At 38.8% G+C, this 23,735-nt stretch overlaps 2 protein-coding genes across 2 annotated transcripts; one reads left to right on the top strand and one right to left on the bottom strand.

Moving 5' to 3' along the window:
- Nucleotides 1-340: 340 nt before the first annotated feature.
- On the bottom strand, nucleotides 341-5,857 carry LOC146558020 (melanocortin-2 receptor accessory protein 2A-like). Its single transcript, XM_085247884.1, has 4 exons — nucleotides 5,253-5,857; nucleotides 4,858-4,981; nucleotides 4,269-4,368; nucleotides 341-2,056 (listed from the first exon to the last, which is right to left on the bottom strand). The coding sequence occupies exons 2-4, from the start codon at nucleotides 4,973-4,975 to the stop codon at nucleotides 1,567-1,569; spliced, it is 708 nt and encodes a 235-aa protein (XP_085104010.1). The 5' UTR covers nucleotides 4,976-4,981; nucleotides 5,253-5,857; the 3' UTR covers nucleotides 341-1,566.
- A 14,618-nt stretch (nucleotides 5,858-20,475) lies between these two features.
- Nucleotides 20,476-21,007, top strand: ripply2 (ripply transcriptional repressor 2). Its single transcript, XM_085247732.1, has 3 exons — nucleotides 20,476-20,595; nucleotides 20,687-20,757; nucleotides 20,845-21,007. The coding sequence occupies exons 1-3, from the start codon at nucleotides 20,476-20,478 to the stop codon at nucleotides 21,005-21,007; spliced, it is 354 nt and encodes a 117-aa protein (XP_085103858.1).
- The last annotated feature ends 2,728 nt before the right edge of the window (nucleotides 21,008-23,735 follow it).

Genomic DNA, 23,735 nt, shown 5'->3' with positions numbered 1-23,735 from the left:
TAATTAATGATTTCTTATGAAATAGAGTGATAATGCACTTAAATTAAATAAATAATATAGTGTTCCCTCTGGTGATTTTAGCCCAGAGAAAAATAATATTGGATAAATGTTACAAGCCTTACTTGCAACAAGCTCCGGGCAAACAAACCACATTTTGTGAGCCTGGTCTCGACCGCCTGCCTTTCAAGAAATATGAGAAATGTCAGTCGAGGTCAGAGGTCTTTATTTTTACATTAATTTTCACTGGTAAGAATTAATGGGCTGTTTGTCAAAACCTAAGAGGCTGCTTCAGTGAAGTCAGTGTCCCATTAATGCTGATGAACTCTCGAGCATTCTCAGCACATCCTTCCATCAGACAAATGTATGTAACTCATGCAGTCCCCGTTAAGTAATAATGATAACTAGCAATGTTCCTTTGCATAATTATCACCTGATATTGTTCAAAACAATTTTAATTTGATTTAGCTGGGGGAGATATTTCTACATGAATAAAGACAAGGAGGGGTGCAGCATTTAGGCTTTTATGCATGAGCTCTTCTGTTAAAATGTCCCCAAACACAAGGATAATGACGGTATAGATTTTCTTTTCACAGCTGTGATCCGGATCAAACTTTACTTTTTAGGGCGATTCTGGTTTCTGCCAACTGCTCTGTAGTTATCCTCTGTATTCGTTACGTAAATGTTAATGCGATGAACCGCAGAGCCATAATCCTCTTTTGCTTTGTCACCGCAGGTGAAAGCAGTCACATCTCTTGTACTCGTAGACATTTGAGTCCCTGAAAGATATGAAGGCGAGAGTCAGTCCAAACACAACATTCAGAAAAATACTGCACCACTCCAAACGCGAGTTAATTTCAAAAACATTTAAGTTTTATTAGAACAGTTAACATTCACCTTCAGTAAGTTTAATAGATTTTCCGACTACAAAAGCGCAGTGTATTTTCTCCTGCGAGTCCCTATTCTGATATATTTGATTTTGTACTACTAATTATACCTTTTGCTACACAGAATTACACTTCACCTTTTCTAAACACTTAATCTTAGGACAAAACTTGATTAATTCACAGTTTTTAAATTTGTTGGTAGACCAGCTGGCATTTATTTCGTTTTTAAAAGATAATGCCCAGCGTTCAAAATTCTACAAGGAAAACGACACAGCAATAACAACATGATGAATTCTACAGAACTACAAAAAAAAAAATCTCCCTTGTGAACCTGGCACTCTTCCATTTTTATCTGTTCCTGTGTGAAAATGTCATCTCATCCAGGTACAGCACAGCTGCGTCCATTTCCAGAGCCTATACTCAAAATAACAGGTATCTCGCCTGAGGCAATTTCAACTTCAGGAAGAATTATCATCTTATAACTTTGAGTTGCACTGAATATTGATCTGTCAGCTAGGTTTTGTGCCCTCTTGGTTGTTGGCTGTAAAAAAAACACAACAAAACTTCATACACAGAAGCTTAGTGATGAGTATATTTCTCATTGTCAGTTCATAAATGACCCTTTGAAAAAGCAAATGGTGTTACGGTATCACTATAACCATGCTTATCTGCAGGACGAGCCTTAGTGGATGTCAAAGTGAGCATCGTGACATTTAGACTGACGCTCTAGTATGACTGAGGGCTCATATAGCAGATCATCCTCTCCAAGAGTTGAACTGTGATCCAAGTTGACAAAGTTAGGGATGTTGAAGTGAGAAAGAAAGGTGCACTCTCTGTCTGTCTTGCTCTGTTCTATTAGTCCAGTAAGCTGTTGGTGGACCCCAGCCTCCTCAATGTCTTCTTCCATCTCGTCCATCCCAGAGGAGCTGACACCTCTGTTCCGGTTGAAGGTTCCCTGCTCGGCTCGGGCCCCGGTGTGCTTTCCAGCTCTCTTTTCTTCTACTTTTTGCTTCCCGTGACCCTTGTCTTCCTCATTGATGTAGAAATTAAAATATGAACGGGATCCTGCTAGCAACGGACGTGAGAAGGCTTTGTCGTTTTCATCCTGGTGACCATCAATGTCTACCAGACAGCTTCCCGGTCGATGACGCTTTTCAGCCGAGTCTGGGTTACTGTTATGAAACAAAGAAAGATGAGAGTGAGATTACAGCAGGAGAAGGCTTTAACAATATGAGGCGCTTTTTTTGGTCATTTTTGTCCTGAATGTAACATTAGTTCAATAGAAAAAATTAAGGATTTTTTTGTTCTCCATTGCTTTTTTGCTTCTGTGTCTGGAAATGGATTCTTAAAATCACCCATGCTGAAAAAGGAACAGGGTTGAGCAGGGGTAACTACTTACTCCGCCTTGGTTTAACCACAGAGCTGTATTCAGTCTGACATTATATAAGTGACTTCTCACCAATTTCCAGTTCTGGTTATTATTTTGAAATGGAAAATGTGCCTTTGACAATACGAAGCTCAGCGCCAGTTCAAATATCTTTTGTAAAAAGCACAATATAAAATCAGTAAAGAGGCAGTTGAAAAATTACAGGCAAAACATGAACCCTAGACTTATTCACATAATGGTTTGTATTCATTCTGTATTTTTCTTAAGGCTAACTGTTCCCATCCAAACGACACAAGAGGTGACGGATGAGTATGAAAGTGATGTGAATAATATGCTACGGTTTTTCCAGTCATCACATTGTAAAGTAGTTAAACACGTTTTGGAGATTTTGGAACAAAGTGTATAACAAAACACTCCACCACCATCACGGATGGATGATCCGTTGTGGGCCATCCCTGCAGCAGCATTCTCAAAACTAGAGGAATCATTGTCAATGAGCGATGAATTGATGGTGACCAATCGCTTTAAGTTCATTTACATTGGCCTTTTTTTATTTGTCACTCATCTATATATGTATTCAACATGACATAATTATATTACAATGTCTTACAACATACAGTAATGTGCAAAATGCCCAGTAATCTCTCATTTCTTTATATTTTGCTTTGAAAGAGACAGACCTTCTTGTAATTTTTCTAAAGTGCTCTTGAGCTATAGCTCTCTGGGCTTTCTGAAGGTCTTTGATTCAGAAAGCCTGGAGCGCTATAGCTCAAGAGCACTTTTTAATTTCTTTGGATATTAGCTGTTTTTCCAGTCATTTTCAGGCCGGTCCTTGTACCTGAGGATTTCTGTTTTTTTGTTCAGCTACTTAAAACTGACCTATGATTCATTGAAGCATTAGAAGGACCTAAATCAAGACATGTGCCAGTGTTGACATACAGTTTAGCAAAGAATCTATTTTAAATTGTACCTTTAGGCAAATTGTTATTAGCAGCCTGTCACAAACACACAACATGTGTTCCCATTTCTTTAGTTACATTTTCAAAAATGCCAAAGATAAAGGCTTTTTCACCAATAAGGTAAATCCAAATGAGCTGTTAGCAGAAAACTAGGCATGTCTTAGCATGGTTTGCAGTGTGACCCTAAAACATGGAGAAGAAACTGGACAAGTGGAGGACAAAAGAAGAAGTGGGAAGCCTAAAAAACAATTTACAGCAGATGAACACTATCTGATGGTCATAGTCTTAAAAAATAGGAAAGAAATCTGGCAAAGAACTGAGACAGGGGCCGAGTGATACATCTAACCTGATCCATTTACTATTAATTGAAGCCTCATTTGACATGGTCTCTGTGGAAGGGTGGCTGTCGAGAAGCCACCCTTTCATTGGGAAACAAGGAGGAAATGCTAAAGTATTCCAAATTACACATGAACTGGGCTGAAAATAAATGGCAACAAGTCTTATGGACTGCTGGACTTCAATGTTATTAAAACAGTGTAGGATCATCTTGAGAAAGAATGGTGCAAAAGGCACCAAGCATCCAAAGAAAGGCTTTGGGATGCCCTTCAAGGAGCCCAGAGAGCTATTCCTGCAGACTGCTTAAATAAATGACCACAAAGCTTGCTTAGGAGAGTTCAGGCTGTGGTGAAGAATTAAGGTGGACATACCAACAAAATGACTTTCAAGCTCATTAGAATTGTACAGACACTGTTTCTGCATTACAAACTGTATTTATTTCGCACATGTTTCAAAAATGTTTACACTATTTCCAGTTTTTCTAGAAAACTAATAAATAATGTGGGGGTAGCTCAAGACTTTTGCACAGTCTACTGTCAGAACAGCATCCCTGAAACTCATCAGCTCACTCTTAAACAGCCACCTAGATGAGAAGTGCTAAGTGCTTATTTCCTTGAGCTCTCCACGGTGCTTTAAATGTCCTTGTAGGGGGAAATGTGAAAGTGGAAATAAACATGGGCTCCAGCCTGCTATTATACCCACTCTTGATGTGGCGCTCCTGTCTTTGTGAGCAGAGTGAGAACAAAGAACATGAAAATCACGAACACAGCAAGTCCAACCCAAAAGCCGATGACGATGGAGTCTGAAAGGTCAGAGAAGGAAGAATCTTAGTACAATTAATGACTACATTAATCTCTGCTCTTCTCATTTTCTGTGTGTGACTTTTATTCTCAACTGGAAGCCTCACTCTGAGGACAGAATTCTTAATTGTGTTGTAAAGAGTGAAATTTCGTTCGTCTAACATTTGATTAAAGTAACCGAATTGTTTGGCATTACAATTTGGTCTCATTAATTGGCTTGACTATTAGGCTTCCACTGGAGTATAAAACGGCACTACAGGTGCTCCACGAACTAAATCTGCTACACAATGTTGCTGAGAAACAGACAGCGTTCAGCTAAAGCAATAATGCAAGGAGTAAGGGGGACCAAAGGGTGATGAATCATTTAATTAAAAGTGCGCTGGAAGGCATACACATAGGCTACACATAACACAGCCATAGACATAAACACTGCATAATTTAGAAGGAGATCAGAAACAATGGGAAACGTCTTAGTAATGTGTTTGGCTTACATCTGTGCGCTTTGAGTCCCTCGAACGACACGGGCTCTTCGTCCTCATAATATTCATACTGCCACACGTAGTCACTGCGACGTGCGCTTGTTTGGCTCCGGTTGTGGAAGTCGGACATTTCAACCTAATTTTTTTTTTTTCGTGATATAACAGTAGAAGACAAATCAAATCAATCCAGTCAGAACGCCATATGAGTGAGACGCTATAGTATCCAAAACGTTTGCAAACAGGCAATCTCCAGGAATGTTAGATCTTTCTACTGTTGTTGAAAATAAATTCAAAGGCTGGACATTTGGGGAATCCCCCGAACAACTCCTTGAACGTTATTTCCGTTAATAACGTAATTACAAAGCGACCAAAATTTGGAAAAAGAGTACAAAAATTCACCGCGTTACCGTTACGCAAAAACTCTATCCATCCTCGTGTGAGTCCAGTAAGCGAAGCAACAGCCTTTTGGGGAGCTTCTCAGTGCGCATCACCCTTACCCAACAGTCTCTGTACTAGTGTCTCACTTACTCCCGGAGATAAAGAGACTACGCTGCAAGATGCTCGTGTCCTCGAACCCATGCCAAGGCATTTGCAGTAGGTTGACTAAATGTACTGAAGACACGTACAACACTGCCGACTGAAATTCTTCTGTGTACGTCGATCCAGTAGGATTGACCGTTTGGATAAATTAATTTATGTATTTATTTTAAACCAAAGTTGTGTATTTAGATAGATACTGCAAAACGGGTGCACATTTCCCTTAGCCTAAACGTGACAAACCAGAGTCATTATATAAAGTATAATTGATGGTTTGGAGGAGAATAATAATTTACGGTGTTATGAATTGAATAAAGTACGAAGTAGATTTACAATGTAAGCCCAACGCAGCTAAATAGCCTGGTAATACTATAATGATCCATCATAACATTTTGGAATAGGACAAAATTTGTCTAATGAGACAAAAGGTAATTACATGTTAATGCTCATCTGGAATGATTCATTAGGGGTCAGTGTGTGGGCTCACAAACACGAGGAACTAAAATAAGCTGTTATTACAATGTAGAATTTAATTATGCTGGCTAGATATTAATTTTATTCAGTTCCCTGATTTGTTCTTGTCTTTTCGCTCAGTAATTATACCAAAGTGCCAATTTTCAATATGCTTCACAATTATGTACTTTGGCATGCCCACATTGCAGTACAGTGTTTTAAAAGTTATTCAAGAATTGAATTGATTGATTTTTCTCAAAAGAAAATCATTAAAGGCGTTCATTGGAAATAGTCCAAATCAAACTGTGATGCCAATTTCAAAGTTTTAAACAGGCAGAACAGATAAAATATGCTGCATCTATATCTATCTATATCTATATCTATCTATATATATATATATATATATAGATAGATAGATATAGATATATGCACGGTATGTACCGGTGGTACATACCGTGCAGGGGCCTGTCCTTTCATGATGGTTCCTCGTCTCCCTCCTCTTTCATGGGTTTCTGCTGCCTGAGGTATTCACTGAGCACTCGGTCAGTTGGGGCCATCTTCCCAATATTCCCTTCCCCAAGAAGGGAAGGGAATATATATATATATATATATATATATATATATATATATTGGGAAGATGGCCCCAACTGACCGAGTGCTCAGTGAATACCTCAGGCAGCAGAAACCCAAGAAAGAGGAGGGAGACGAGGAACCATCATGGAAGGACAGGCCCCTGCACGGTATGTACCACCGGCAGATAGAGGAGGTGGCTGATATCCAGAAATCCTACCAGTGGCTGGACAAAGCTGGACTGAAAGACAGCACAGAGGCACTAATCATGGCAGCACAAGAACAAGCTCTGAGCACAAGATCCATAGAGGCTGGGGTCTATCACACCAGGCAAGACCCCAGGTGCAGGCTGTGTAAAGATGCCCCAGAGACAATCCAGCACATAACAGCAGGGTGCAAGATGCTAGCAGGCAAGGCATACATGGAACGCCATAACCAAGTGGCCGGCATAGTGTACAGGAACATCTGTGCCGAGTATAACCTGGAAGTCCCGAGGTCAAAATGGGAGATGCCCCCAAGGGTGGTGGAGAATGACCGAGCTAAGATCCTGTGGGACTTCCAGATACAGACGGACAAAATGGTGGTGGCTAACCAACCGGACATAGTGGTGGTAGACAAACAGAAGAAGATGGCCGTAGTGATCGATGTAGCGGTTCCGAATGACAGCAATATCAGGAAGAAGGAACACGAGAAGCTGGAGAAATACCAAGGGCTCAGAGAAGAGCTCGAGAGGATGTGGAGGGTGAAGGTAACGGTGGTCCCCGTGGTAATCGGAGCACTAGGTGCGGTGACTCCCAAGCTAGGCGAGTGGCTCCAGCAGATCCCGGGAACAACATCGGAGATCTCTGTCCAGAAGAGCGCAATCCTGGGAACAGATACTGCGCAGGACCCTCAAGCTCCCAGGCCTCTGGTAGAGGACCCGAGCTTGAAGGATAAACCGCCCGCAGGGGCGTGCTGGGTGTTATATATATATATATATATATATATATATATATATATATATATATATATATATATATATATATATATATATATATGCACCAGTGTAATTTGATCAGCCAGTATCTTTGCTGTACTTCAACATCATGTCTTAGTACTCAGAAATGGCTCTCATCTGTTTTGACCCATTATTGATAAAGTCCAAGATAAGTTTTATGAAAAATGTTAGCCAAGTTTATTAATCTCCCACCCACTGGGACTACTGATGGGATACACGATCCGACTTGCATCCATTTTAGTTTAATTAAGGGTTGTTGAACTGCTGAAAGACTGTGAACAGAGCCACCGTGATTAATGATTCAGAACCTAATTGTACCAAAGAAAATTTCAAAATGTTAGGATATTACTTAGTGAGTTAAAAAATGTTTATTAAAACCCCGAAACGCAACCTCATGTAAATCCTTCTTTTCATCTTTAAATAAATCAGGCAACCTTCTTCATTAGTCCCACATTACTTTAATTTATGAAGTACCTCTTAAGCAGATGCACTTCAACCAGTTTATGTAAGCTTTCGTGCCCTCGTGGTCCACCAAAATGAATTGTTCACATTATGAAAATTACAATCACCAGAATGATCACAAATGCATATATATTAAAACCTTGGTGCCATTAGTGTTCTCAGTCTGCTTTACTCTGTTGAAAATTTTATGCCAGTGCAGGCCCAGGGTTTGAAGTATTTTCTCATTTCCAACAACCCAGCACTTTCAATTCATTTCAAAGTTAAATTCACTTCTATTTATATAGCACTAAATAACAACAACAGTCACCTCAAACCACTTTATATTGTAGGGTTAAGACCCTATAATATTAGAGAGAAACCCCAACAATCAGAGGACACACTATGAGCATGTACTTGGCGACAGTGGGAAGGGAAAAAAATCCCTTTTAATGGGAAGAAACATCTTGCAGAACCAGGCTCAGGGAGGGGCAGCCATCTGCCATGAGAGACAGTGAGGGGAAACTTAAGGGAGCAGAGCAGATAAGACAAGACACACATGGGAGAGGACCAGAGTTTAATTCATTTACTAATGATTTAATGTAATAGGGACAAAACAGGTGCAAAACAGGTAAGTAAAGAAGAAACATTCAGTTTTGTTTGGTTCAAAACTGAGTGCATAGTTTGCTCATTTACAGACTGTACACTGGGTTTTAGTGTCCTGATTAACAAAGACACACTTCCCAAGTATTAACGTGCCATTGTTTTCCCCCAGCACATACCAAGAGATCCTACAGAGTGACTGATGCCTCCAGTTACAGAGGGTGGGCCCTGAGTCTGCAGGCAAATGGTGGAGGTGTTAAGGAGTAATTTGCATATTTATAGATTTGTTTTACACTGAATGAGGGAAATGCTCTGAACTGAAAAACTACAAAAAAGAAACAAAATCTTGATGTCTGTTTTTGGTTGTGTTGTTTCAATTATTTCTCCCACCCCTCTGATTGTCTGTTTCAGTCTAATTTTTTTTTACCTCTTTCCTCAGTCCTTCATCTGCCTGTTTGGCTGCCCGAGTTCTTCACCACTGTGTTATTTTTTTAGACTTTACTCTTCATAACCGCAGAGTTGAATGTTTTCATGGTAACTCGAGAGTTTTAAACAGCTTTCTATTAAAACTCACCTTTGTTTTTGCTATAGCTGCTTGTCTGCCTCTATTGTGTTTGCAATCGGGTCGTCATTTGTGATGAACCTTAAACCATAACATAAATCAGTACCAAGGTTTTTAAAAGCCGTGTTCAGTGAAAAAGACACATCAAAGCTTAATGTCCACCGTTCTTTTCTTTTCGTCTTGTATTCATCTGTGGATCAATAATACATATTTCAGACAGTTTCTCAAAGCTTGCTTTGTTCTCCTTCAGCAACAATGGAAGATATTATGCTGTGGTGTTTTCACATGGAACATCTGAAGGGCTTTGATCAAAGGAAGTGTGTCCAGTGGTTGCTTGCAGTGCAATCGTTTAAGGACCTGTCAGTTAGTTTGATAGTGTGAACACTCATTGTACCACTGTCTGTCTGTCTGTCTGTCTGACTAACTGACTGACTGAGGAGCGTATGGAGCCTATACCAGCTGCCATTAGAGTGAGATGCAGGGAACACCATTATAGGTTGCCAGGATTAATAACACAGAGAGACAGACAACTATTCACCTTCACATTCAACATAAGGGCAATTTAGAATCACCAGTTAACCTAACCCCACTAAATGTAGGTCTTCGGACTGTGGGAGAAAGCCAGAGCAATTATAGCAGTCCTCGCTATAATTGCAGTGACAGTTTTACTGATGTGGTTGGATTTTTACCAAAACTATAGCCTATTAATATAATATTAATATAATAACAGCTGGTATTCAGAGACCAATCAGATTGGTATCCTGAGGTCAGATTTGTATATTGATTGGTTTAATGATGAGCTATTCAGTAATGACTACAATTAACCTGTAGTTAAAGATAGTGTTTAAAGGTAAAAGGTCTTGCTTTGAACGTTACACTTGATCTCCCCTAAAACGCCTGCAGTCCTCTGAGACATGTAAATGACCCTGTTCACTAGGTATGTGACTCATGACAGAAGATGCTGTAGGTAGGAGTGCTGTATGGTTTAAGGTTCAGCATTTTAAACATAAAATAAACTAGTAAAGCTAAAATATTCTAATCCATGATTAAAAATAAAATCTATTTAACCCTCTCAGGCTCAAATTAAACTTTTTGTTGTTAATGCACAACCAAGTCCTGCAGTGGTACTTCTGAGTAAAAAAAACTCATACAATATGTATGTGGGGTAATCAGGTTGTTAGTTTTTAACTGTTGCAAATCGGCAACGCCTGCCTTGAGAGGGTTAAAGAAATACAGTGTAAACACTGAAATGAAATGCATTTGTGTGTCCAGTGCTGTTGTGAGTGGATATATTTAGTTTGATGCTTTTGTTCCTCTGGACTTTTTCACAGCTACATTGCATTTACACATCATTACGTGAAATTGACAGCCAACAATGCATAATGTAAAAGTACACAGCAGACAGCATCAGTAGGCAGAACAAAACTACTGCTGCATTTATCACTTCTAATCACTTCAATTTCCTTCAGTTTGCCTAATAACATTCTAGTCACACTCTGCTGAAGCTTTAAAGCTACTACCACCCACTGCTCTGACTGCTTTGACTGCTCTGCAGCTGTCCATCCACAGAAATAGGAACACTGAAGACTCCTAAACAGATACTGTGAAATATTCATGGCTTTGTATCAGCATTGCCGCTACGTGCAATGCATAACTCTGCTACTGTTGCTAAGATGAATTCATGCCTTTCACTCACCAGCAGTGAGTTCTTATCCAGGCTCTTCGAGTTCAGCTCTTTCTCTCTTATCTTTAGTCACAACTTTTTTTTTATTGCATCACACTGTCTGGGTTGATTCTCAGTTTCAAGCTCTGCAAGACTTGTGGCATTGACTAAGGCTGGGGTACCAACTGGAGATATAGGGGCATGCTTGTTGTACAAACACAAACCCGTTTTCAAACTCACACTTCTCATTAAGGTTGGTTAGGGACTCCAAAATCATCCTCAAAAATTCTCAGTTTCTCCTTTGTCATCCAAATTGTCTCTGATGAGGGGTATTTTTGAGTGCATCAGCGCCGATGGGTGAGTCTTTCTAAATCGTTATTGTAAGAGTTGTATTGCAAGAGTTTACCACAGCGAAGAGCAGAAAGACAAGCAGAGCACCTTCATCTTCACACTTGCCCAGTGATTTATCCTTGTTTTTTATTTTTCCATCTGTGATTGAGGGTCAGTAACTGAAATAATGATGACAGAAAAGAGAGAAAAGGGTAACACTAGCAAAACAGATAGACCACGAAAAAGGTTAAGATGATTCTAAATCTTTTAGCGCATTTAAAACACCGCAAACTGTAGATAAACAGACAATTTCATTTGCAAACACTTATTACCCCTGTGTTATCCCCTATTATCCCTAGTACTTTAATATAAAGCCACATAAGTACAGCCACACAGGAACAATCTCACTTTTTTTCCTTATAACATCTGAGGTTCTGATGCACAAATTTATTGCTTGTGATTGATTTTATTTTTATGTTTTCCCTCATATTTTTCTCTGAATCATGTCTTTTTACAGTACATTTTACCCCATCAGATGGTTTCCAAGGGAACACTCTGGACTTCAATTAAGTGGGGAAGTGGATCAGTTCGACCTTCTACATAGCCATTCTCAGAACATAGCCTAGAGCTCACAGAATACACATAACATTAGCGTGAGAATCTTAAATGATTTTCTAGCATTAGATTATTGGCTTGCAGGTGCAGGAAGCTACACGTGAAGCTACCGGATAGCTTTGATTAAACTGACACTGATCAGAGTTGTATGCAGCATGGCTTAGCATATAAAACTCCTCCTTGTAAATTCTTTATTAGTTTTCTCTGAATGGTGTATTTACTCAAGGACTGGTATGTAGCTGGAACCAACCCTACATAACATGTATTACACAATGTATACTCTATGTGGGGGCCGATTCCTCTATTTGGCTTAAAGGATCAAAGAACTTTAAATAGTCAACAAACCATGTAAGCTTGCTTTGCCCCTTTTTATTGACTCTAGAATAATAAATTACAGCTATTCTCATATCATCCAATTCTCCATCACAGTTTTGACAAAATAAATAAATAAATAAATAAATAAATAAATAAATAAATAAATAAATAAATAAATAAACAATTTCACTCAGTACAACAAGCTTTTTTTGGTCAGAGCTCTGAACACATTCTTATCTCTTAAATACTTTTTCACAGTGATACACTTGTGTTGATAAATGCTAACCACAGGAGACAGAAGTTAAACTGAACTACAGTGCAGACTCATTTCTAGAGCACAACTCAAAATTGGTCAGACTGGTTGCTACAGATGCAATTTAAGGTAAGTTCAGAGTTGCACGCAAGGGCAAGTTGAAGCTTGTTACCAGTGATGGATGGGGAAAAAAATGAAGAGGCAGCGGAGGAAGAGTAAGATAAAGAAAGGTGTTTTTTGTAGAGATTTTCTTCTACAAATGATAAACTATCCGAAAAGAAATGACTCATTATTGCTGAAACTATCTCATATTTTCCCACAGGGTATTATGTTTACTTTTTAAAATTATGTTATATGAAAAAAAAAGAAGTGAAATTGGTCTCTTTCATGAGTTATAGTGTGAGATATATAAATTCTACAAAATATACAATACATATAAAACATAAACATTTGCTATATGTTTTATTCTGTTACAGTTACATTTTTTTCTGAACTGCTAAAACACTTTTCTTGAAACCTTCCACTACTAATACAAAACAACGTTTTCAAACGGCGTTATAAAAAAGCTCCGGCATTTCTCGCAAAATCAAACACTCGCCTTAAAACCTTGTTCAAAGGCAACAATGGCAACAGATCATAAACAGGACAGTCACAATAAAAGCACAACTGAGCAGTCATTTCAAACTATATAAAGAAAAGATGAGTAGATGAAAAGAAGAATGTTCAAGGTATATAGCTGCAGGAGAAATGTTTGCTGTTTACAGTCCAGCAAGTGCATTTTGCATTGCATTATAGAAAAAAAAATGATAGTGGGTTTTAAATTTACTGTATGTACATTAAAAAACATAGTGGAAAATAGAAATGGCAAGTTCCTTGCAGTGAAAAGCCTACAATGCACCGTAAATTGGACTGTCATTTGGCTTTATCGTGTCTTTGGGCTGGGTCAGGCCGCAGCACTTCATCAACGCTGCATACTCCCCCACACCAGCCAATGGGGACAGAACCGTCTGGTGTATCCAGCCTTGACACACATATCTCTTCCACTACCATACAAGAAAAACTCCCATATTAGGTTGAGGAAAGGGAGGTGGATGGTGCTTGGCAATAATTGCCCATAATTGTAACCATTCTGAACAGCAATGCAAGACCCAAGAAGATGCTCTGTATTATTTGGCCTTTGAGTCACATAATAGTGGGGAACCATATGATTTGCTTATGGCAGCACAGTGTCAAATTACCATGACTGAACAGGTATCCTACATCAAACATGTTCTATATGTTGAAATAGATATAATTTTCTAAGTGCTACAGAAAGACGGCATTGTGCTGTAGAGTATAATATGTGCAATATCAACTTACACCGGACATACTGATGTGATTTCACTGAGCTTGAGCCTGCCATATCTATACTTTGTCTGAATGTGCACTTACTTGCACATGCTAAAAATGCAGCTCTTTGACCCTTTCTGAGTTGCACTCAAAGTGCATTTTCTTCATGTGCACCCTGTTGTCGCTGGAGACAGAGTCGCTGGTGGAAAGGCTGACGGTGTTGAATCCTACAAAGTCTGGACTGCCTTCAGTAACTTGTTGCTATATTTCCTGCAGTTTTATGGAGCTGTTTTGAAACAGCTTGTCAGGTATAATGGCCTTTTGCTGCTGAGTGAATTTCCACCCTTGTGTGGCAATCTTGCAAGTCCATAAAGATAGATGTGCAGTTACAAAAATATTAATGCAGTACAGTATTAACTCTGATGACCTTGGTTACTAAAACTAAAACTGCATAAATTATACAGTGCTGATATAAAGACAGTGACTAAACACAGTGGTGCTGTACCTGTTCTCTTGTCTTGATCTATGAATTTTGGTGGACACAAAGAATCTGCTCATGTTGGGTTGCACTCTTTGTCCTGTTCCTTATAGTCATTCCATGAACAAGACCATTGTCTGTTATAGTAGCTTGAATTACATGAGAAATCATTACTCTTTGTCTTGCTCTTCATCCTCCTAGGCTCCTTGAATTTCCTGTTGTACCCTGTCTATGACATGTATTCTGCCTCTCTGATAATTTCAGTCTATTGTAGATATGAAACCAATAACTTCAACAACCTGTGTGCTCTCTGAACTGGCTTATATTGGCTGTGTCACATCATTGGGAACAAATGTGATCGATTTTAATTTAGGACATCTGTGCTTTATGTACCTTTTGCCATTTGTGCATCACAGTGTTAAATATTTGTAATGATAATGTTTTTAGAGTTTTGCAAAAATTAGTCACTGAGATCTGTAAATTGTGTTTATGGCCACTGAGCACTTGGTTCAGACAATGAGTTTTAGTGTTTCAGCAATTCAGAAAAATTCTGAATTCACCATCTAACAACTTCTCAGTAGCTACATTATTCTGACAGGTTGTGTGAATGATCAGATAATAATTGTGGTTCCAGGCACAAACTGATTAAACTGTTGATCTGTTGGTGAGGTTTTGCCAACAGAGTGAGAAATATTTCAAATTTAGTTTGAAAGCTGGATTTTGAGTTTAGAAATTAAAGCTTGCAAGCTTTGAAGAAATGTGTATTAACAGCTGGAATGTTGACTTAAAAGTCATGACATGAAAGTACTCTATGGTTTCTAGAATTGATGTTCCGACTGCGCACATTTCTTTTTTACCATTCTATTTTATTTTAAGCGTATGTATATTATTCAAACAGTGCAAAAACAAACAAGGAATGTATTCTGAAACTATGGGGGATGCTCTGGTTTGATTCAGCATCTCTACTCACTATACTTTTAAAATAATTCTTTCAGATAAGAAAAGGCTGAGAAAAGTATTTTTTTAATCATTTATTTGACCAGCGTCATAGTAGAGCAGCAGCCTATCTCAGCCTGATCCACTGCTGCCACTTTACAATCACCAAATAGTTTTAAATAAATATCTTTGCACTGTGAGAGCACCCTGAGAAAACCGATGATGCACAGCAGACTACAGCCGACATGCAGATTTGAACCCAAACCTGCTCTCTTGCTGTGAGGTGACAGCGCTACCATGTTACACCACCACATTGCTTCCTGCCGCTTTGAAGGCTTAAAGGAAGGTTTTGGCAGTCATCTGATACACACTGATATTTTCTCAGTTCCGAGAAAGTGAAAAGAAGAAACCAGGCATTCCTTGAAAGTACAGTTACCAGTGGAGTGTGACATTAGATCATGTTTTTAATCCAGTTGTACAGAATGCGACACTGATTTTCACCCCAAATGCAAGAACGTGATTAAAACACAGATACACAGGAAGCGTAACCATGGGAACTATAAATACATAACCTAATTGCATGAATGACAGCTATACGCTGTGCACCTTACTGAAGTATTCACACATAATTTGTGAATACATTTATATATAATTTACAGTGCAAATAATATAAAAATCTGAATGATGACTTCTTTCAAAAGTGTTGTTTGTGGTTTGCTGTTGCCATGGAGAAGAATATTTTGGAGAGAAGTCTTTGTAGAAAAGAGGGATAAATGACTTGGAGAAAAAAGAGATCATCTGACCCTTTCACTACTAAATGAGGGAGCAAAGAAAGAAAGTAAAAAAAGGAAGAAACCGTTATTGTATTATTTTTTCTAATATTTTTATTCCATTTATTTGATTATTTATTTAGGTAAAAATTATAAATAAGAAAAATCTTGAATGGCATATGGAGACATTCAGACACTGATCAATTTCTGACATATTTTTTAAAATACTGCAGATCTCCCTGCTGCTGAGCTGAGCGCTACCATATTTTCTGTAAAATCAGTCTCTGTGCAGCTGTGTGAGCATTTCATCTGCCTCAATTTATCTTCAGCTCATCCTTTAATACTAAGTAACACCTAATGGCTCGAAGCAGTAAAAGATAATGGCTTTATGCTGGACTATCAATGAGTGTATGAGTGTGCTTAATATTCTGTGCTTTGTTGCGTGTGTTTGTGTGCATGGTGTGATTCTTTTTTCTGTCCTCTGGGAAAGGGAATTTCAGTTTTGCTTCATTCAAAGCTGACAACAAGGCATTTGCATTTAATCTGACCCATGAAGAAAGACAGATCTCTCTTTCTTATAAGGTATTATGTTGTACACTAGATGTCTGCTGGTTGCGATAGTGCGTCTAAGTGCACCCTTAGCTGTGGCTGCATGCTCAGGCAAAGACTTAGAAAAAAAGCACTCTCGCTGACTGCAGCTCTGACACCGTCTTTGTGGCTATGACTGTAGATGTGGGCTCATGGAGCTGTCCATGACTGCAGCTGTGCTCATGGTTGGCGCTTTATGATTATGACTGCGACATGCTGGTTTGTAATTGGTGTAAATGGAATACATGCAGCTACTGTGTGTTCAATTGTGATTATGGCAAGGGGATGTATTGAAGCTACTGTACGCCAATAACAACTTATCTGTATCAGCACAGAGTGGACCACAGCTGCAGAATCTGAACTGTCACCACAAATCCAGCCACCTCTTCGTCATTCACAGCTGGAAGAGTGACAGCTAGGAGCCTATGTGGCGGTAATCAGCCTTTTAAAGTGAGTAATGACTACTAAATGCATCAGATAACAGAATCAGTTCCTGCAGGGGTTACCTGCTGTCTTAGCTTTAACTTGGAGAAGCACATAATGGAATCATTTCTCGAAACATTCCATCCTTTTCTCAAAAATCAAAACACAATATCCAGTTTTCAAATTACAGCCACAAAACTCAATCACTTGCTGGTATTGTCATTCAGCTCATTCTCCCCTGGCATGTAACATTTTAATAAGATTAGCAGAAATACGTATGAGCAGTTTTGAGTGGCTGTGTTTAAGAAATGGCATCCATACTGTAGTTGTGTTTTAACGCCTGCCTCCAGTGGTTGCCATTATGCAGGGTGGGTGAATGAGTGTGAAAAAGACTGAGAAAAAGAGACTGAGAACAAAGTATGTTGAAAGAGAAAGGTATAAAAAAGTAACAGGTCTGAAAGAAATTCTCTGTGATCTTTTGGAGGGAATTTTTTACTAAGATCTCACATTTCTATTGCTGCTCTTTTGTATTCTTTCTTGAATCACTCTTTTGATGTTATTTACACTGTTTGTCAGAAACTACCATCTGTATTTTGAAGTCCTGCTGGTACAAAACTTGCACAAAATGCAAGGAGTATCTTTATGATGACAAATAAGGAAAAGAATGTGTGCACACACATATGACCCAGTTTTGCTGAGTTGTTTGCTGATTTTTTTTTTTTACACATTGCATTAATCTGTTTGTATAGCAAGAACATAAAATGTATCCATCTAAGGTAGTTTTCTGTTATCCTGAAAGCATAGCAAAAGAGTGACGTCAAAACACAAAAGGGCCTAACAGCGCAGAGCATAGTGTCCAATTAGCTTCAGAGCTGAAAAACAGACTGAGAGAGAGAGAGGGGAAGAGAGAGGGGGGGGGGGGGGGGGGGGGGGATCTGTGCGGACCTTATTAGCACCAAGCTCTGACTGCAGGGTTGTGTTGTGATGTCTATGTGGCTAGTAGGCAAAGAAATGTTATGCTGGTCATACATGGCTCACCTGTAAGCATAGACATCCTCACAGTACATGTCTCACCAAGTGATGCTTAGAAAAAGAGCAGCACCCTTTGGCAGGCATGATTGATTGATATCAATAAGCACACTTAGTGCCTGCGTGGAGTCCAGTCTGTTCTCATTCACACAATAGAGCATTGTAAGTTTTTTCAGATTCATCATCTTTTAGAGTGTTCTCATTATGATTTTAGCATCTAGCCCCACACTTCCCCCTGCTGGTTCACTGCGGGGAGGCACTCTCCAGATGAGGCAGTCTTTTCTAAAGCACTAACTCCCTATCTCTGAAACAAATTCTCACCATCCTAAGGCAATTTAATCTCATTTCCCCCCCCACAAAAACTCAAACAGCTTACATGGTTAGACACAATTAGCAAATCTCATTTGCAAGGCTCTAATTATATTCGCTCTTACTAAAACACATTTTTCACAGCAATTTACTTGTGATACATAAAGCTAAGCAGAAGTTAATCAGCTACAGCACAGATGTCATTCCTTAAGGACAGCAATTCAGAATTGTTTGCAATTGTTACTAATGATCTAATTTAACAAACACACTGCATGCCTGTTCAGAGTGCACAGCCAACAAGGGTTAGCCGAAGGTTAAGACCAACAGTGGAGGAAGACAAGAAAGATGAGGAACAACAAGAGTAGCTGACAATGATTCACAGAGCTGAATTTGTATTTTAGAGCTTTTCACTGTAATTTGACATATGAGGCCTAAGGAGATGTCAGTGGTAGTGCACTGCACTGGTTTTAGTACAAGTGCAGAGCATCATTAGGCTGTAAAAACAAGAAAATCTATTAGATAGATAGCAAAAACTTCAGGAGTGGCCAAATCAACAGTCTGGTACATTCTTTCAAAAAATGTCTGCATTGGCTAGTTCAGGAACACCGAAGGACCTGAAAGACCACTGCAGGGGTGACAACCCCCAAAATCTGCTGGCCCCTCCAGCACCTTCAGAATCATTAAAGCGATGGACGGGACTTCCAGTCGATCAATCAATTAAAAGAGATTATCATGGATTTCAAAGTCTTAATTTTGTTTAAATACATACATATTTTCGGTGATAGAGGTAGGTGTATCAGTGTTAAGGTTTATAAATAAGAAATGAATGGAAATACAGTCAGTTTAGACCAAGGTGCAAGCCACTGGTTACACTCAAAAACAAGATAAGTCCTCATCTAAAACAATTCATAAAAAAATAGCTCATGATCTGAAACATTCCACACTATTTTTAAAACATGGTGGATGTAATGTTATGACATGTAAGACTGCCAGTATAACAGGTATAAATAACACTAGTGTTTATTTATAATGTGAGCACTAATAGAAGTTACAGGATGAAATATGATGTGCACAGGGCTCTCTTCAATTAAATTAATGCTGAAAGCTTGCACTTTAACCATATGCTGATTGTCTCATTTAAAATCCTCTGTGGGGGTGTATGAGCCAAAACTCCAAAAACTGTCTTTCTGCAACATATACAGAGCCTATCTGTATATGTCATACTGTGATTTACTCATTAAGGTGCCTGCCTTTCTCATTTTATATGTGAATCTGACCAAAGGACTGTAAATTACTGTATGTGTAATTATATGTCTGCATATAAAGCATTAATGGATCTCGACTGTATGCTTTCTTCTGTTTCTTTTTGTTATGTGAAAGATGGGAGCTGGACACAGTTGACAACCCGGACTCAGCAGATTAGACCATCATAGTCTTGAATGTGAATCTTGAAACTTCTTGTGTTTACTGCTGTTGTGTTATGATGTCCCGAACACTGTGTTTTCAGGTGTTTTTTTTTTTTTTTTTGCTTTTTTAAAATAGTGTATAGAGTGTTATTATTTTGGATTTTGTCCAGAAAAAATCAGAGGTTTCACAATAGTAAAACTGGGCTTTCAGGTCTGACAAAAGGATGGAGATTATGCATAAGAATGTGCCTTAGCAACTTTGAAAATCTATAATTAGGCAACAAGAAGTTGAAAAATAAAGGCTTTTCCAAAAGTTGCACAACACTTTATTATAAGGGTTTCCATTTAAGAGTGGATGCCTTCCAGCTCTGCATCTGCTGCAGCGTTGTTTTCAACAAAGGCTGGCGCGTGTAACTGCCTCACCGCCCCTCCCACAGACGCACACGAGCCTCCTTCCATTTCTCACTGAGCACACAAAGACATTAGGGCACGTGTTTCTTCACACCTTACACCCAAATGGCTACACAGACAGACAGAGATAAAGAAAGGGATCAAGAGTTCAGCCTTTTCTCTCTCACAAAAGTTAAGCTGATTAAAATAGGTGCTTGAATTTTAAATTACGTTTACGGATAATCATTAAAAAAAAGCAACACACACACAAAACCTGTCACAATATTGACAGTACAAAACACATGCAGACTTTGCAATCTGCATACATAATACAACTGTGCAAGCAGTTGTATTAATAAATAGCTAGAAATTGACCATTACTGATACAGTTTTAAATAGATTACTATCAGGCAGTTTAAAAAAATCTTAATGCAAAATTAAACCAGAAGGTGACCAAATGACCGTAGTTTGTTGAAGTGTGACTTCGCACCTTATCACCGTGGCGCATGGAAACACTTGGGGACGCGTCAAAACGCAATTTGGCACGGGTTTCCAGGGCCTGATAAAAAGACGGTTCCTGTCAGCTTCCCCACATCCTCACAACACTTTATGAAGAGCTGACCACCACAAGGAGCCATGGAGACCTGCGCTAACAAGAGTGGGCTATCGTCTGTTTCTAACGGAGGCAATTCGAGCCAGCAGTCCGAGTTGTGGAGGCCATGGTTTCGAAATGAGGATAACAATGTCCGACACAAGGTAAGTTTTGCACGTTCAAGTTTGTATTTTTGAAATCCAAACACGCACTGCTTACTTGACAGAAAGACTAAAGAAATCTCTTTGTTTTTAGAATCTTTCAAACCATGGAGACCTCAGTGGCGCAAAAGATCCGAAAACACCTCAAGTGATCCATCCAGTCAAGTAAGTGGAGCTTTATTAATTAAGGCATCGTTGAATAAAAGAGTAAAGTCTACAAATATAAAAACATCAATTGCTTTTTGTTCTAAGGTTGTACTGGCCAAAATCGAGATGCTTTGATTATCTGTACCGGGACGCAGAAATACTCCTTCGCAACTATCCAGTCCAAGCAGCAATCTGCACCTACGAAGACTCCAGCAGCGACGAAGACAACGATGATGACGAGGAGGAGGTTGAAAAGGAGCGGAACTAAATGTCTTCGTGAACTTTGAAGAATGTTGCATGCTGTCATATTGGACAATATTTATATATATATATCTTTTAATTTATTCCTGTAATTATATGTAAATAGTTCAAATACCAGTTACCAAGCTTAAGTTATTCCTTTCACATTTCTACCTCCTTTGTATTTTATAATAAAATGCAGGAAATAAATTTCGTTATCTGGAGTTTATTTGCTTTTTAAATAATAACTGCACGCTCACACACAAATTAAGCATTCAGCGCTGCATTGATTGACTGAAGTGTTCAAGGGAAAATGAGAACTTCTCCAGTAGACTGTGACATTTTCCATTCGAAAGATATCAGGTTGATTTTATGCAAGTGCAGAACTTGTTTGGGCCTTTCTTACTTACTGTATTTATTTATGGCACTGAAACATCTAAAACCTCACATGAATATATCCTACAAGTCACTCTAAATGTATGCAGATCCCTTAATTAGACGTTGTAGCAGAGCTTTTTCTTTCCATATTTGCATTCACTTTACTGGCTATAACCGCTTTCTTTCCACTGAACATCCCTTTTCCCACGGATAAGTGCAGGGTGTTAAACGCACCATTTCCTGTGCAGTGTCGCGTGAAGCGCGGAAACTGTGGGACAGGTGGAGGGCGCAAACCCCTGTCACCAGAGACCATAAAGTTTGGCTGAGACAAACGGAGGTGAAACATTTTAGAAGAAGAAAATGTACTGATAACATTAGCAGAGAATCTGTATTTTATGTGGGCCATCAAAGGACTTCTACCAACTTGTGCGCTGAAGTGCATCAGACCTAACCCATAAAGTCACACGTCCTCCTTGGGATGACACCGCATATTTGGGGAGCAAGCATGAAGCAGGAGGTCGAATCTGACAGGCACGAGGCGAGGAAACAAAAAACTGTTAACATTAGGTTTGCATTTTTTTAAAATTAGGCTCTTAGTTTGACTCAGTCAAGCAGGATTTGGGGTGAAAGGGGGAGGTGCTAACAGGCTCATGTGATAACAAACCTTGCAATAGAGAACCACTGTGTTTCATCTGCTCAATGTTTCCCAACCTCTATCCTTATGGACCCCTACTTTACAACAAAAGCATTCATGGACTAGTTGTATTTTCTTAGCTAGAGCTAACCCCCATGATCTTGATTGTTTAAACTGTTGAAAACCAACTAGTGACTGAATTGGTTTGACTGAATGTATGTTCCAGTTCTTATGCTTGTGCCTACGCTTGCTTTAAAATCATAGCAAGTGTAGGCACAGAAACAACACTGATGTAGAGTGTGTTAACAAGAGCTAGATTAACTCATTGCAAACCTTTACTGGTCCATTATTCCGCCTGCTATTGGTGCATTATTGGTGCCCATATAATGCACCATCATTCTATACATATGTATAGTATCTTGTGTTTTTTTCTGGTTATATAACATATATCACCCAGTAAACCAACATGAATTAATAGCGATCTAAGGATAAAAGCCTGTGAACTTAGAGCCATATCAGTTGCCTGTTTAGAGAGTGACATCTCAACCTTTCTTCTAAAATTCCTCTGATGATGTTTATAATAACAATGTGTCCTTACTGGAATGCAGAAGTGAATGAGTTTATTATTTTAAAGTTATGGTATCAGGTTGTGACTACTCAAATTTAAATCAAATTCAAATTTTATTTGTCACGTACACAGTCATACACAGTACGATATGTAGTGAAATGCTTGGACAACTGCTCGTGACCTAAAGAAAACAAAAAAGGAAAAGGCTATGAATAAGATAAGTTCTACTGCTTGTAATTGTAGTAAATCCCAACAGAGTCTTGGGTTTTGGACCACAAAACATATGACATGTCCAAATAGTTACATCAGCCAGCAATCATGCGATATAGCAATTAAAGTGACACTTGTCATGTTAAAGTTCTGTTTCATGAGCTTGCTCTACTTTGGATATGATGCAAGTACTATGAGTAGTCTAGTATGGGTTGCTAAAGCCTCAACAACATATCTGCACATTTGAACTGTTGAACTTTTCAAGTCACACCAGTGTTGACCTTTTAAACCGTGCCATGGGAACTTTTTAGATCATCTGTAGGTGTTCTGAAGAGTGCAAAGTTTGCACGCCTTTGTGGTGAGACAAATTTTGGGCTCTTAACTGCACTGGGGACGATGCATCACCCCAGCACATGTGACATATCATAGACAGACTTCAACGTAGGAATGTTTAATAATTTGCAAAATACTTGTTCGCTGATACTTTAATAGTAGTACAGGCCTCTGATTAATAAAGAAAAAAACTATGGTGTTGTTGGTTCAATAAACCATCACAAAAGGTAAAACAATGACTTTCTAGAGCAAGTGATCACAATCTGAGTCCTGAGCATCAAAATTCATTTTAATGTCTAAATATTCAACTGAGATCATAGATTTTGATGAATTACTGAAGTAATTGTCTGCAACTGTAGGAGCTTTGGGACTTTCCCAGGCATGCGTGGGTGTTAAAGCTACTGGAGTGTCACTTACTTTGGTGTGAAATCTGCTCACGTCCAGGAATAAACATAAAACAAGGGAAAGATGTGTGTCCTCGTGAAATGATAGCCAGCTGAATGCTTGGATAATGCAGCTGCAAATATGATAATAAAAAGTAAACTGTTATTTACCATTGAGACTTTGAATGCTGAACATTGCCCAAAACCTAACTCAGCTTTGTAAAGTTTGTTTTATCAGACACATGCTGCT

This window comes from Mchenga conophoros, linkage group LG15, assembly GCF_057382185.1.
Source record: "Mchenga conophoros isolate Kocher_MC1m ecotype Shallow Benthic linkage group LG15, M_conophoros_male_GT1.1, whole genome shotgun sequence".
Lineage (NCBI taxonomy): Eukaryota > Metazoa > Chordata > Actinopteri > Cichliformes > Cichlidae > Mchenga > Mchenga conophoros.
This window is presented reverse-complemented; position numbering and strand designations above follow the sequence as displayed.